The sequence below is a fragment of the Ambystoma mexicanum genome, chromosome 2q, assembly GCF_040938575.1.
Source record: "Ambystoma mexicanum isolate Mex_15411 chromosome 2q, UKY_AmexF1_1, whole genome shotgun sequence".
Taxonomy (NCBI): Eukaryota; Metazoa; Chordata; class Amphibia; order Caudata; family Ambystomatidae; genus Ambystoma; species Ambystoma mexicanum.
This window is the reverse complement of record NC_090924.1, coordinates 1,124,694,701-1,124,709,963: the sequence shown is the minus strand read 5'-3', so window position 1 is coordinate 1,124,709,963 and position 15,263 is coordinate 1,124,694,701. Positions and strand designations below refer to the sequence as shown.

The 15,263-nt window shown below is 48.0% G+C and overlaps 1 protein-coding gene across 1 annotated transcript; it reads left to right on the top strand.

The window, feature by feature from the left end:
- Positions 1 to 8,568: 8,568 nt before the first annotated feature.
- LOC138569985 (nuclear apoptosis-inducing factor 1-like) lies at positions 8,569 to 10,608 on the top strand. Its single transcript, XM_069648482.1, has 2 exons — positions 8,569 to 9,398; positions 9,723 to 10,608. Exons 1-2 carry the CDS (start codon positions 8,978 to 8,980, stop codon positions 10,562 to 10,564), a joined length of 1,263 nt encoding a protein of 420 aa, XP_069504583.1. The 5' UTR covers positions 8,569 to 8,977; the 3' UTR covers positions 10,565 to 10,608.
- The last annotated feature ends 4,655 nt before the right edge of the window (positions 10,609 to 15,263 follow it).

The window sequence follows — 15,263 nt, the reverse complement described above, 5'->3', positions numbered from 1 at the left end:
TCTCATTAAATACCTCCTTGCTAGAGCCCTTCGGTTTTCTAGCTCCAACTCTCTGCAGATCAGACTCTTCTCTAAGCAGAGAGTGTGGAGTAGATCTCTCTCCTCTTCAGGAGACTCTCTCTGGAATGGTCCCCCTGCCTCTCTCAGTCTTGAGCCAGATCTCCATATGTTCTGGAAGCTCCTCAAGACCCTCCTATTTTCTTCTTCCTTCCCTCTCCCCTGCTAACACCCCCCTATGCCTCAGTGACTGGCAACGTGGATCACTCTGAATTCTACATGGAACCAGCCCCCCCACCATTCCAACCCCCTTTCTAACACTTAGCATGTAGACTCTTACCCCCTGTACCCCATGCAATCCCTGGTATTTGTCCACCTGGCCCCCACTTAGCTCTCGCCTAGCCTCTGTGTCCCTCTTCCCCCACTTACCCCTTTTCACATCACTACTCTCCTCTTTGCCCTGCACTTACCTTCCCACCGTAGCACTTTGCATTTCACGCAGACCGGCACCCCCTCTTCCTCGTACTTCTTGTTACTGCACTTGTATGATCCGAATGTCACAAGTACTAGTAGGACCTTTATTGTTATCTTCTCCCTTGTCTCTCCCCCTTTTTTGCCTTGTGGTGCCTTGATAGACCGTGGGCCTCATTACGAGTCCGGCAGTAACCGCGGCAGTAAAACTGCCTGGTTACCGCCGGACTCGTATTACCATTCCGCCTCCGTGACTCCCAGAATTACCAGGGCATTACAGCCCTGTTGTCCTTGGAATTCCGGAGGTGGAATTCGGTAAATCCCCATTCCCATCGCGTCCTATAGGACTCAATGGGAATGGGGAAGTGGAAACACTGGAACCATCTCGTGATGGTGCTGGTGTTTCCATGTCTGCCTGCAGGCGGGAGGTGTTCAACCCGCCAGGTCAGACCTGGCGGGAAGGTCACCTCCCGCCTGCAGGACTCGGGATCGGGCGGTCCGGAATTAACAGTGGCGGCAGGTTTACCGCCACTGTTAATTCCGGACCGCCCGACCTGTAATGAGGCCCCATATGTTGTATATGTGCCTTACAAATATCCAATACATCAATAAAGTAAAATAAACTGGGTCAAACACGCACAAATCAAATCTTGAAGCAGTTCAATGGAAAAATGGCTGTAGTCCTGGCTGTCATGGCTCTCAGAGGCTGTGAGTCCCACTGCAGGGTCTCTAGGACAGGATTAATCATTTATCTGGGCTCCCAAACACAGGGGAATCTTGCACACACCTTCAGGGTTCCTTCAGCACAGTGAGGTCCTGGGCAGCAGTGTGGCTGGCAGATATGTAAATCTTGGTTAAGCAGCAATTCAGGAACTGGGGGTAGGGGGTAGGAAGGAAAGATAGAGACAGATGAAAAAGATGGTGGAACCTCCATCTGTCTACACTAACCCCACCCCTTTCCTTTCAAAAAGAACCAAAGGCCCCTCTGATATGCAGCACCCTGGTGTGAGACTACTCATTTTGTGAATGGGTGCACCCTTTGATTCCTATTGCCAGGACAGCTTCCTGTGGAGTGGCTGCCTCTTGCAAAGGAGCAAAGAGAGGCAATCCCCAGTGCTACAGTCCTGCTGGTTGCTGCAAAAATAGCCTGGCTGGGGCAAATACACTTAGCCCTTCCACAGCTGATCTGGGCTCACAGGGCTGACTCATGTGTGGTATCAAATCAAATAGACGTGGTTTGGATAATTATGAAAGATGATTACCACCATACCCCAAACTCAGTTATGACTTATATTTAAAGTTTAACGTTGCAGCAGGATAGCATTCTTATAGTTATGTAGTTTTTGGAACAATGGTGCATACCTTAAATGCAGCCCCTTGCTGCAGTGCCTTTGGCCTTCTCTGAAGATGCCAAGGGGAGCCTTGTGGCCCGTGAACATGCTTTGTGTCTCTAGAAAGCAGCTGCTGCAGATCCTGCTACTGATGCAGCTGGGCACAGGCATACACTATGATTTGGCATGGAGCTTTTGCAAAGGGGGACCTCGTTAGTGTGTCACCCATTCTGAGATGGAATTACCTTCATCATGTATTAGTTAATACACATCAAAAAAGTCAGATGGCAATTCCTCACAGAAGAAATGGCACAGGATTTCCTAGGAATGTCCATAGACTGAGAGGGAAAGAGTTAAAGAGAATGGATTTGCATTAGTAGTTTTATTTATTTATTTCACAACATAATGTTTCATGCTGCTTTCGAAATAGGAGCAAGGTGTGAAGTGCAAAAGAAGAGCCTATGTGACACACCTTTGCATTGTATACGTTGGAGCAATTAGCAGCCCAATGTATTTGTTTGGGTAGAAATAGTGATAAACGAAAATCAATTTGTGATCAGTTTGATATCACTTTTTTGCTGGCCTTTTGGACTTTATAAGTCTGAAGCGCATAGTCAGTCATTTTTTAACAACAAATTAGAAATGTACTCCCAAATCTAAAATGTATTAACCATTAGATGATGTTGCTTTCGGATGTGCTATTCATACATTGATTTAGCTTTTCAGGGCATTTTTATTTCTTATTGACAGTTTTTTGGGCATGTACACCATCTTCTAAAGGAAATAGTGTGGTAGCTTTTTTTTGTTGATGTTAATTATTTCCATCTTTGATATAGGTTTTCTGAATTATCTTGGGTGTTTGATATCTTCTGGTTTAATGTTTCTTCTATTTATTTCTGTGTGTATTTATTTTTTAAAAGGCGATCTCAACAAAACATACTTCTTTTCTTTGTTACAATCAATCCTCTTCAACCATTTTAACAGAAGGCAGACCACAGAAATGCCAAATACAGCCCTGCTCACTCGTTTTTTCTTTCAGTCTCATTAAAAATCATTCAACAATTGTTTGATGTAACTGGACATTGAAAACTTATACCCACAACAAATGCCACGACATAGGGGGCACATTTTAAAAATAGTGAGAACGGATATACAAGCCTAAGGCTGCGTTAGAAACAGGACCACACCGTTTCCATCGCACTCTCTTTAGTAATTACACAATCGAGAGCATTATAGCGAGTATAATTACAAGTCTTCTGTGCACTTGACCTCTAGAAAAGCGGCCGAAGTTAAGAGGCTTGCAATCCGTGATTATAGTAATTACATCATGGCCGCTAGAATTGAAAGGCACTTACCCAAACACAGACATCATATCTTCGTTTGATAGCCGCTGAATTCGTGTAAATAGTGGGAAAGGATGTTATGGAGGGATTAAGTCTGATGAAATGAAAACAGGCTTTCTTTCTTTTGAAACCTGGCTGGCACTCTGCAGGAAAACTGCAAAAAGTTAACTTGGTACCTCAAAGGCCTTTGATTATAAGTGATCTGTGTAGTGTTGCAGCCATTCTCTGCTATTTCTGAAGGAAACTTACCTCAATAGCTGGCAACATGGAGCTTTACATAAAGCCTCGTTGCAGACGATGATTCTTTACGTATTTGAGCAAAGAAAGACATGTATGTTAATTAAAATATAGGCGGCCCAAAGAAATGCACACGTGTATGAATTTCAGAAGTCCGTTGTCACACATCAGGCAGCACTGGCAACAGGATCAGCTACATCTATTCTATAGCAAGGTCATTTTTGGTTGGCGAGAGGAGGATGGCATTCTAACAGTGTCAGCTGATGAATATTTTTTTAAATAATGTGTTCAAATTGTGCATTTTAAAGAACACTTTTTTGAAAAATTGGGTAAAAAGACAAACAGTCTGCATTGGTTTTGTAGGGTAATTCATGAAAAAAATCCAATAGATGCAAGTCACCAATGTACAGAGGGGCATATTTTCATGATGCCTTTGCCCACAATTTGTGCAAGTATAAAAAAAATATCAGACCGGTTGTGCCCATACATTTCCATACTGGCTGCACCAATATATGTCAGTATTCCCATATAAGAACATACTCATGATTGCTTAATGCATAATGCCAGTAATGATTAACAACATATATCCACGCTGATTCCGCCAATATATGCCAATACAACATACTCCTGTTGAGTTTACCAAAATGCATGCTGCAGTGTGAAAATATATCCAAAGTGGTTGTACCAAAATGCCAGCCCAGCTACATAATAACACTTATCATGGTTGCTTTATTGAAGATGCCAACACAAACTGTCATGCCACAGTAAGAAACGGCTAGACTAGCTGCTCCTAAATACCAATCAAGCAACGTAATAACACTTAGCGTGCTTGCTGCCTCAAAGAGTGTGCTTGCTATCTCTCTTGCGACTCATTCAAATCCTTTGCTATCGAAGGATCACTATCAATGTCTCCAAGGAAGTAAAAACCCTGGGTATTTACCTTGATTCAGCACTCACCTCAACCAGACAAGTGAACGCCACAGCGTCAGCAGCTGCATGCACCTCAAAACTCACCAATGCCTGTAGACCCTTCCCCTCAACATACAGATGCATCACACTTGCCAGAGCTCTCATTTTATCTAGGGTAGACTACTGCAATGCCCTTTATTTAGGGTCCAACAACCGCAACATTAAAAAACTTCAGGTGATTCAAAATAATGCTCTAAGAGCAGCACTTAACATCCCTTAAAATGAACACATCACCACGGCGTGACAGAATGCCCACTGGTTGCCGGTCCAAAAACAAATCCTGTTCAAAACCCTAAGTACTTGTCCAACAAATTCACCAAAAAACAATCTATTAGACCTACTCACTCAGCTCACTAGTACCTACTTACCATACCCAGATTCAAACGACAGAAAGCAGAGTGTTGGAGTTTCTCAGTGGTAGCAGCCAAACACTGGAACACCCTTCCATTACCTGAATCCTGATCTGAATCCTCCTATTGGTCCTTCCGTAAAAGTCTGAAAACCTGGCTACTCACACAAGAGAATCTAATATAGATCTCTTTCACTGTCCACCCAAAATATCTACTATGTCAAGCACTGTTAACCGTATGCTTTACCTTGTATTCTCTAGAAACAGAAGGGACAGCCATGTAAAGGAGAAGGAGTATGGGCTTATATAGTACATGGATAGATGAGGGTGTCCTTTCCTGGGTATTTCACTGTTTTACTAACAATTTGGTAGAACAGACTTATGTCTTTGTCATGAGAGGTACACTAGAGAACAGTTCAGGTGTAGCATATACATTATTTGTAACCTTATTAAGCATTTGAATACACATGTTTTCATGAATCTGATCAGTATTTATTAGTGGTCTTGAGCTGTTTATAAACTTGAAACAAATTATTGTAGATGGTATTGGCACAATGCCTGCCCCCGGACATCAAGAGCGGACCAGTCTGCCAAGAGCATTAGCACCCATGGGGACCTGTTTGGCCCCAAGGGATTGTTTAAGGGCTTCTTGGACACAGTCCTGGCGCCTTTGGCGCCAGGCCCATATTGCCTCATTCAGGCAAACCAGGTCATCTTGTGGAGAAAATATGTACAGGCCACCTTGAGGCCTTTTTGAAGGGATTACTTTATTCAAGTGACTATTTCTTTGGGTATGGTACTGGCACTACTTTACCTGGGGACGACTTCTGAGTGGCTATTTTAACCACGCCCGGAGAAGAGAACACGCTTCGCGTTATTCTGCACTCCTGCAGCATAACGCTCACCGTGCCTGCAGCTCCAGTATCCAGTCCTCAGCCACGCCCGTCTTGTTCTTCGCGATCCGAACCTGCAAAGGGGAAAAAGAAAGCAGATTAGAACAGGAGCCTTCCATTTGTCATCGCAAGCATCCGGGAGTGGCCGCACCTGCAAGAAAAGGAATACCAGTTACTGCGCTATACAGCCAGCATCAGTGCCGCGGGATACTCACTGATGCTCCATTCATCCATGCGATGCAGCGAGGCACTCTGACGGGAATGCCGTCCGGAACATCCGCATCTGCAAAAGATAAGAAAAGTTAACAGGTGAGCTGCGCCTCGCTAAAAGACATTTAGACCTCGCATCACCACATACTTACCGAGGTAATACTCACTCGAGGTCCGGCGAGTTCTACCATACGTTCTTCGCTCCAAGGGAACGTTGCACCTGCAGATAAAGAGGACAATTGATTAATCACATTAATGAACAACATTGCATACTAAGACTGTTTGCTTATTGCACATACCGAATCTTACCTTGGCGCTACCTCGTTTCTTTCGAAGAAGAGACACCTGTCTTGGGCAATCTACAAGGGGATGAAACATAAAGAAAAGGCACAAGAGTGAACTATAAGACAACTTGAACCCTAAAGCATTACATGGTACCTTGGACTAGCATAAGACTTACCTTTGAGTTATTGTTGTCCGGAACTCTGCTATAAGATTACGGGATCATTGCTTTGAGTTATTGTTGTCCGGAACTCTGCTATAAGATTACGGGATCATTGAAGTTAACTGGATCTCCAAGTTCAACTCACCCCTGCATTCCGACGCAGGATGGAGAGCCCATCCTTCTTAACAATAAGGTGAGACATATAAGGGGAACACCAGGTGGTTACGGAAGCAGAAGTCAAAACCTCCTTCTAGTGGTCCACTAATTTGCCATTTTTACCACTCTAGGGAAATCATCCTACGTGCCAGACAGACGAAACTCAGTGGGCAAGCGCAATCACTCATCACTACATTACGAGTCGCATTGGTGGAGACCGTTGGAGTCCAGCTTCGCTCGGCGCCCCTGTGTAACCCAGGTGAGCGTAACAGGTATAAGCAGCAAAACACTTGATGGTATAAAGTGCTTTTAGTGAGCAAATCCTTCACCTCCAGTGACTTGTGTAGTACAGTAATTACAATGGTTATCAGTCACATTACAGCAATCTATATGGGTACATAGTTTCAGAAGCCGGGCACAAAAGGGTGGCCTAATCAAAGGTCTTACCTTGTATTCTCACCAGAAATGTTACAGTATACATTACCTAAATTGCCACATACTGTAGGCTGCACCGTCTTGACAAAAACCAGTGCCCATATGCCTCAGGGTTAGGTGCACTTTAAAAATGACTAAACAAGTAAATAAATAAAGATGCTCAATACAAAATGTCATGCAACAGTAAGTAATGGCTAGACTGGTTGCACCAAAATGCCAATCCAGCCACATAATAACATTTATCATGCTTGCTTTATAACAGTGGCCAGTATAGAATGCCATGCATGTCCTCTGGTGCGTCAGCACCTCTCACTCAACATAATCACATTCTTTATGAATGTGATTATGTGTGTGTGCGAGGTACTAGGCTCCAAAGGGACAGCCATGGCATTTTTTACTGAGCACGTATACCCAGTAAAAATGGCATGCCTGCCCCTTTGTGCCCCAATGCCTCACAGGCAAACATTTTTTACTGGACATCTATCATAATTGTCCCGTAAAGAAATGGCATGCTTGCCCTCTGGACCTCCAGCTCCTCACATATGCACAAAATCAATGTGATTATTTGTGTTTGTAAGGCACTGCCGGCCCAGGTGGCAGGCATGATATTTTTTATTAGACATATATCATAGATGTCCAGTGAAAAAATACAATCCCTGTCCCCTTAAACCCAGAGCACCTAACACATGCACACAACCAACATGGGTATGTGTGTATGTGGGGCACTGCGGGTGGGAGTTGTGGCAGGGGCAGGCATGGCATTTTTTACTAGACATCTACATAGATGTCCAGAAAAGAAATACCATCCCTGTCCCCTTGGCCCCACAGTGCCTAACACACGCACACCATGAACATCATTATGCGTGTATGCTTCTCACTGGGGAGGCCAGGGGGGCAGGCATGGTATTTTTAACTAAACATCTATCATAGATGTACAGTAAAAATTGCCAAAACATATGACATATGCTTGCCACCCCTTTCTCTAGTTAAAAGATAACATCCCTGTCCCCTGGGCCCCACATAGCCTAACATGTGCACACAATCACTGTGACTGTGTGTATGGGAGGCGCTGTGGGGCTCAGGGGGCAGGCATGTTATTTTGTACTAGACGTCTATCATAGCTGTCAAATAAAATAAATACCACCCCCGTCCCCTGGGTCGCACAGCGCCTAACACCAGCACACAATCAATGTTAGTATGTGTTTATGGGAGGTGCTGGGGAGGCAAGGGAGGCAGACATGGCATTTTTCAATAGACATCTATCATAGATGTCCAGTAAAAAATACCATCCCTGTCCCTTGGGCCCCACAGTGCATAACAAATGCATGCACTCAACATGAGAATGCATGTTTTTGAGGTGCTGTGGGGCCCAGGGGGCATGCATGGTATTTTGTACTAGACATCTATCATAGATGTCCAGTAAAAACAGATCATCCCTGTCCCCTGGGCCCCACAGCGCCTATCACTCACACACACAATTAATGTGAGTATGTGTATGCTTGGCACTGGGGAGGCCTGGTGCCAGGCATGGTATTTATTACTAGACATCTGTAGAGAAGGAGCCAAGTACCCCCACCTCAAGCATTTTGCCCATATTGCCTATATGTTGGGAAGCATAGTGTGAAGTACGTGCAGTACCAGTGAAAATACCAATACCAAGGAGAATACTGGAAGCAAGGTTCCCACTGAGAAAGCCATACCTGCATACAAGACAGTGGGCCTCATTACGACCCTGGCGGTAATCCGCCGTCATTACCGCCATGGCGTAATGAACGTTAACGCCGTGGGACGATGGTGTAAAGTGCGCCACATTACGACCCATCGCGCACGAGCATTACGCCATGGCGGTAATGTAAACAGCGCCATGGCGGTAATGCCCCCAAAACGGCACCTACCGGCATCGTATGCGGCGCAAGGTGCACCACCGCCACCGCCGTACATAGCGGTGACCGTAGTTAGCGGTCACCGCAATTAGCGTTGACCGTAGATAAGCGGAACCGGAAGTAGCGTCACCGCGGCGGAACGGGAAAGAGCACGGCGGCCATCTTTAAAAACACAATCCATTGCCATCCTCCGAAACCACTGGACATCCGAGCCTGAGACCCCGCCAATACCGGCTTCAACCTTCTACCTGCAGGAAGATGCCTAAAGTTTTGAAAAAAGCCTGTGACCGCCAGCGGCAAGACCGCTTCTCCAGAGAGGAGCTCACCATTCTAGCGGAGACCCTACAGGAGAACGCTGCAGTGGTATTCTCCAACCAACTGACAAGACCGGCCATAACCAAGAAGAAGGCCATATGGGCACTGGTAGCTCAGCGGGTCAGTGCCGTGGGAACGACACCCCGCAATGTCAAACAGTGCCGCAAGCGGTGGGACGATCTCCGGCTCAGAGTCAGGAGCATACTATCAGCCAACATGAACCTGGCAATGGCAACTGGGGGAGGATCGGAGTCCCCTATAAAATTGCAGCCATGGGAGGAAATCTGTGCCTCCACAATCGGAATGCAGAGCATTGAAGGAGTAGGAGGAATGGAGAGAGGAGCCCCGACATCGGGCGATGCAGGTAGGTGGCTCAAATCAAGGCATGCAAATCTCACCTAAGTCCATTCATGTGAAGTACAATGTTGGCCCATAGTGTGAATGCAACACATCAGCAGGAGACTGCCCACAGATACATCCGATCTGCACCCTGTACACATGCAGCATGCACACCCTAACTGCAGGCACCCACATACCTCCATGCTACTTCCACACAAAAGGGAGTCAACTTTTTTCCCCTGCATGAAATGTGCCACATGTACTAACTGATGAGATGCCAGTCGCCACAATGCCCGGCCAATGTCCGCAGACCCATCAATAACACTCTCCCTCCTCTGTCCCACCACAGGCTCAAATTCCGACCTTGAGGAAGAGGACACCACAGCCTCCACACCCACCAAGAGGGCCAGGCCAACTGTGCCAACGCCACAACCCTCCACCTCTGTCGTCCCGAGGAAAACACCACAGCAGGCAAAATCCATGCAAGGGAAACAGGACAGGGCACAGACAGCCACCCCAGCAGGCAGTACAGCAGCAGCAGCAGCAGCAGCAGACATCACACCAATCATGCCCACAGAAGCCACAGCCTCTGCTGCAAGCAGCACACTTGGGGAGACTGCTGCCATTGCTGCCTCCTCCGATAGTGAAGCAGGGACCTTTGAGGAGAGTGATGTCAGGAGCCCCACAGGCCACCCTCATTCCCCCTACCTGTCCCTAAGCAGCCCGCATGTGGATGCCACACAGGGTCAGCCAGAGGATGACGATTGGCCAGCCACTCCATCCCCGCTGCAGGGGCAGATCAGCCCAATGGGAATGCCACTGCCATTAGCCATGGCCCAGAATCCCAACCATTCTCTGGAGGCGATTGCCACCCGGCAGCAGCAACTTTCCTCGCTGCTCGAAGAACATGTTGCTGAATGTGGGGGGTCAAGTGCAGCAATGGATAAATGTGCTGAGACTGTGAAGGCAGCTATAGAGTCGTCCACAAAGGACATCTGCGCGGAACTAGCTGCTGTGCGGCACGCCATCACTGACCTTGTGCAGACAATACGGGCCATGCGTCCAAATGAGCAGGCAGGATCCTCCTCGGTTGCCAGCTCGACACCGAGCAGCCCCATCCGCCGATCGGGGAGGAACCTCCGCAGCACAGGCAGGGGTGCCCCGGGGGCCAGTGGAGGGGGCTGCCAATAGTGGCCGGACAGTGTAGGAATCCTACTACTGACACTGCTGCACAGACCAACTCACACCTTTGTTGGGATTCCAGGGGGGGGGGAGGGTGGAGGGGGGAGTGGGTGTGTTGGGGTGTGCAGGGGGGTGGCGGGGTGGTGTGTTGGGGAGTTAAGGGGGGAGTTGGGGGGGGGGTGTGCAGGGGGGAGGTGGGAGGTGGGAGGGGGTGTGACACGACAGTACATAGTTCAAATACAATTTATTCGTTTCACAAAAGGAAACGTGTGGACATTTTCATTGCGTATGTGTGCTTTATTGGTGTCCAGTCCTCAGTGTGCATGCCCCAGAGTCACACAGTGCCCCAAGTGCTGTCTCCATGCGATGAACACCAGCCGTGTGTGCTAGAAGCAGTGGTTGATGATACTTTGGCGCATGGCACGCCCCTCCTGTGCATCGCCTCCTCCATGTGGTGGCGCCCCTTCTGCACCCTCCTCATCCTCATCCTCATCGTCAGGTGGTTGCAGTTCTGCGTCAGGGGGCAGGGGCACATTCCGTCTGACGCACATATTGTGCAGCATGACACATGCCATGACGATCTTTGCCACCTTCTCATGGCCATACAGGAGTGCCCCACCAGACCTGCTGAGGCTTCGGAACCGTGCCTTCAGGAGGCCGAATGTCTGCTCTATGACCACACGAGTACGTGTATGTGCACGGTTGTAGTCCTCCTCGTGCTGGTTCTGCGGGTTCCGGACTGGCGTGAGGAGCCACCTCTTCAGGGGGTAGGCTGCATCACCTGTATGTAGGCGAGAATGTATGTGTCAGTCATGTTGTCTGTCCAGGAACATGATGTCCCACCATGGCTGGCATGGAACTGTTACCTTGGCTCACTTCTACATGCACTAATTGATTCACACTATGCAACCAGTATATGCCCATTGCTGCCATGGCCTGTTTAGCATGCCATCACCCTATGTATGCAGAGGGGTTTAGTGCATTGTGAGTGGCCTTCCTCTGTATCCGTTCTCTGTGTTACTCACAGCCAGGTGGAGTATGCATCATCCCCCCCCCCTTTCAGCCAGGTGGAGTATGCATCATCCCCCCCCCCCTTTCAGCCAGGTGGAGTATGCATCATCCCCCCCCCCCTTTCAGCCAGGTGGAGTATGCATCATCCCCCCCCCCCCTTTCTGCCAGGTGGAGTATGCACTGGTACGTCATTCCCATGCCCACTTCCATGACATAGCACTCACCGAGTAGCCAGGATCTTGGGCCTGCATGTCGCTCCATGTAGCGTGGTATTGTGGAGTTCCTCAGGATCATGGAATCATGGGTTGATCCGGGGAATCGGGCACAACAATGTGTGATGATCTTGTTGGAGTCACAGACCATTTGCACGTTGATAGAGTGGAACTGTTTCCGGTTGCGGTACGGTACCTCCATGGCACGTGGAACCACCAATTCCACATGGGTGCAGTCGATGGCACCAATGCAACCGGGTATGCTGGCTAGTGCATGGAAACCCACTTTGGTGTTTGCAATCTCCTGGGCAGTCCGTGGTAATGAGATGTGGTCGTCTGTGTGCTTGAGGAGGGCATCGAGCACTTGGATGAGTGTTCGTGAGAATAATGGTTGTGAAATGCCATGCAGGTGCCCCACTGTGTGCTGGTAGGTGCCTGTGGCCAGGAAGTGGAGTACAGCCACTACCTTCAGTAGGGGGGGGATGGCGGTTGGACTTTCTATCATGCTGACGATGTCGTTGTGTGTCATGTCTACGATGGCGGTGATGGTGTCCCTGTCCAAACGGTACAGGGTGTGGATCTGCTCAGCAGTGAGGTTGTTTGGATTGGCTCTGATGCGTGGGATTGGGGGCTGCCTGCGTGGTGGCACTGGCTGTGCTGGTGGGGCTTGCTGGGCCTGCCTTGCCCTCCTTCTCCTCCTGCGTCTCCTCTGTGCTGCCTGTTGTTGTTGTTGTTGCTGTTGCTGTTGTAGTAGCACATGCATTGCTATCAGGTCCTCCAGCCCCAACATTGCTAGTCGTATTGGCATCATTGTGGAGTGTGACTGGGTGTGGGTAGGGGTGGGGTGTGCTCTTTTTATACTCCCCTGAGTCTGTATTGCCTTCACCTGTGCTGTTTCTGTGCACCTGTGGCAGCTGCATTCACTTGAATTGGCCCTTTACGGTTGGTTCGCGATGGCGTTATTTGCACCATGGCGGTAAGGTACTTAGCGGCCTCAATGATGGCGTTAGGTGCATGTCCGCTTGGGTCGGCATTTGCGTGCCTTTCCGCCATGGCGCTAAGTACGGTGTGGGCGGTCGCGTGCGCGCACCCTTAGCGCAGTTTGCGGCAGCGTTAACTACGATGCCGCTATTGGCATCGTAGTTAACGGTCACGGGTCATGATCGGACCTGGCGGAAAACGATGGCGGTAAGCATTTACCGCCATCGTTTTTCGCTTAGCGCCAGGGTCGTAATGAGGCCCAGTATGATGGCCATTTCAATGTAATCCCAGAAGAAGAGTCAGAAATGAGCAAAAGAGCAAATTGGTGACATCACACAAAGTAAGACTGACACACGCAGAAGAGATGCATAGACAAGAGAACATAGGCATTTTATAGGCATCAAGAAAGTATCAAAAAAAAGTAACATCTCGGGTCCGAGATGTAGAGGCTTATGCTGCAGAAATAATGAAGATATCAAGTTATTTAACATGTGTACAGATGCAAAGAAATGCAAGCAGACAAAGTATTCTTTTGGCTAGCTGTGTAGTGAATAGATTGCGGCAAGCTCCACGTATATAGGAGTGAGTTAATTATGGACAATTCCACTACGCACTATAGCAGAGCTGGACTAAGAAAAGGAAGGTCTTTTCCAGTGTGTTGCAGTTGAGAAAGCAATTGAATTACAGGAGTGAATCTCAGAAGGGCGAGGCTGGACCAGCCCCAAGAAGCCAAGGCTGTGTCAGGCTGGGATGAACAGACATTAGTTACAATCGTATGAAAGAACAAACCTGTTCAGAAGACATGCACGCAAACAGGGAAGATGTCAGAGGTTCTTTAACTAATAGTATTTTAAATGCACCAGAGCTCAAATTTGTGGTCTTCAGTCACGTGGAGGGGTGAAAATTAACCATCATGACGAACCACACCTATGCAAGGAGACAGAGCGTGCCTCCACTCCCTCATTTTCACCAGAGCAAAGAACATTTTCAAGGCCTAGTTCAGAGGCTTAATTGACATGCAGACCACTGAGGTGATGATAGATGATATGCTAATTGGTGGGAAGCTATGGACAAGACCAACCCACCAGCACCTGGAGCCCAGCCTGCGTGCTGCTAGCGTAGGTGGAAAAGTACTGACGGATGTAAGGGTGCCAAACAATTATAGGAGGACACGTAGTTAAGGACCCTATAGCTTGTATAACCAATGGGAAATTGTGTATTTAGTGACATTCATAGTGACGTGTTTGAAGGGAGGGCTTAGTTGCCCCACCTGATGCTAGAGCTAGAGTCACTTTCTTAAACTAGTATGGAACATATACCAAGATGTTCACTCTAAGCCTATCACATTTACCACTAGAGTTTTGGAGTTAATCACGTAGGATGACATTAGCAAATATGTAGGTTGACGTTGGCAATGACCAGTTTTTGCTATAAAAGTCATGTTTTTTATGAACTTCATTGAGATCATGTTGTGAGATGTCTGTTGATGTCCATTGTACTCCCTGTTTTAGATAATTGGCATTAAAACAGTCAACTTTGTCAACTTTCTGAGTTGTTTTTATTATTGATGTATGAGTATCTTCTGCATCCCCATTCATCTCAAAGTATTGCTACCTCATCTTAGAGGGCTGGGTTGGCTGTCCCGGTTCACATCCATCATAGATGTCCAGTAAATATATATATACCATCCCTGTCCCCTGGGCCCTACATCCCCCAAGACATACACACAATCAACGTGGTATGTTTGTATGCGAAGCACTGTGGGGCCCAGGGGGCAGGCATGGTATTTTTTACTAGACATCTATCATAGATGTACAATTAAAAAATACCATCCCTCTCCCCTGGGTCCCATAGCGCTCCAGCTCCTGCATAGCATAAATGGGAATCAGGAAGCAAGAGCTTCCTGACTAAGGCAGGTGCCTTAGTGTGGGTGATGAAACATCCAGCTCTGGCCTGCACTGTCTGCATGTGCAGTGAGGTGCAGTGCAGAAGTGCTCCCTCGCACACACTGATATGCATTTCCCCAGCCAGCATTTCCAATGGGCCATGCAAGGCTGCTGAAGCAAAACATCCCCAGACCTGCATGGCGCATTGGCTACGTGCAGCTGGGGAACATCCCCTCTCCCCCTCCCACCACCAACCCTCCAGCACATTATACCCCTCCCCTCCCACCACCAACTCCACTGACGTCTCGGCGAGCTCTGCTGTGAGTCCGCTGTTGGTGTGGGGAAACTTAAAGGAATGGAGCCAGGCTTCAGGAGCTTTTGGCGTACCAACTCATTGCTTTGACTGATGGCCTCTGAAAGTGCAGAGACGCCTTTTTTCATTTCCCTGATCCTCTGGCCAATGCCATCACTGTAACTGTGCTGGCATTTGTCACTCTCTTTGTCCTTGTGTTGTCCCATGCCATCCTGCATGTGGCCCCTTGGATACTGTCACGTGTGGCCTGCATGTGTCCTGTGTGGGTGTGCCCAATGGCCTCCATCTCTGTTTATTGTCTCCCA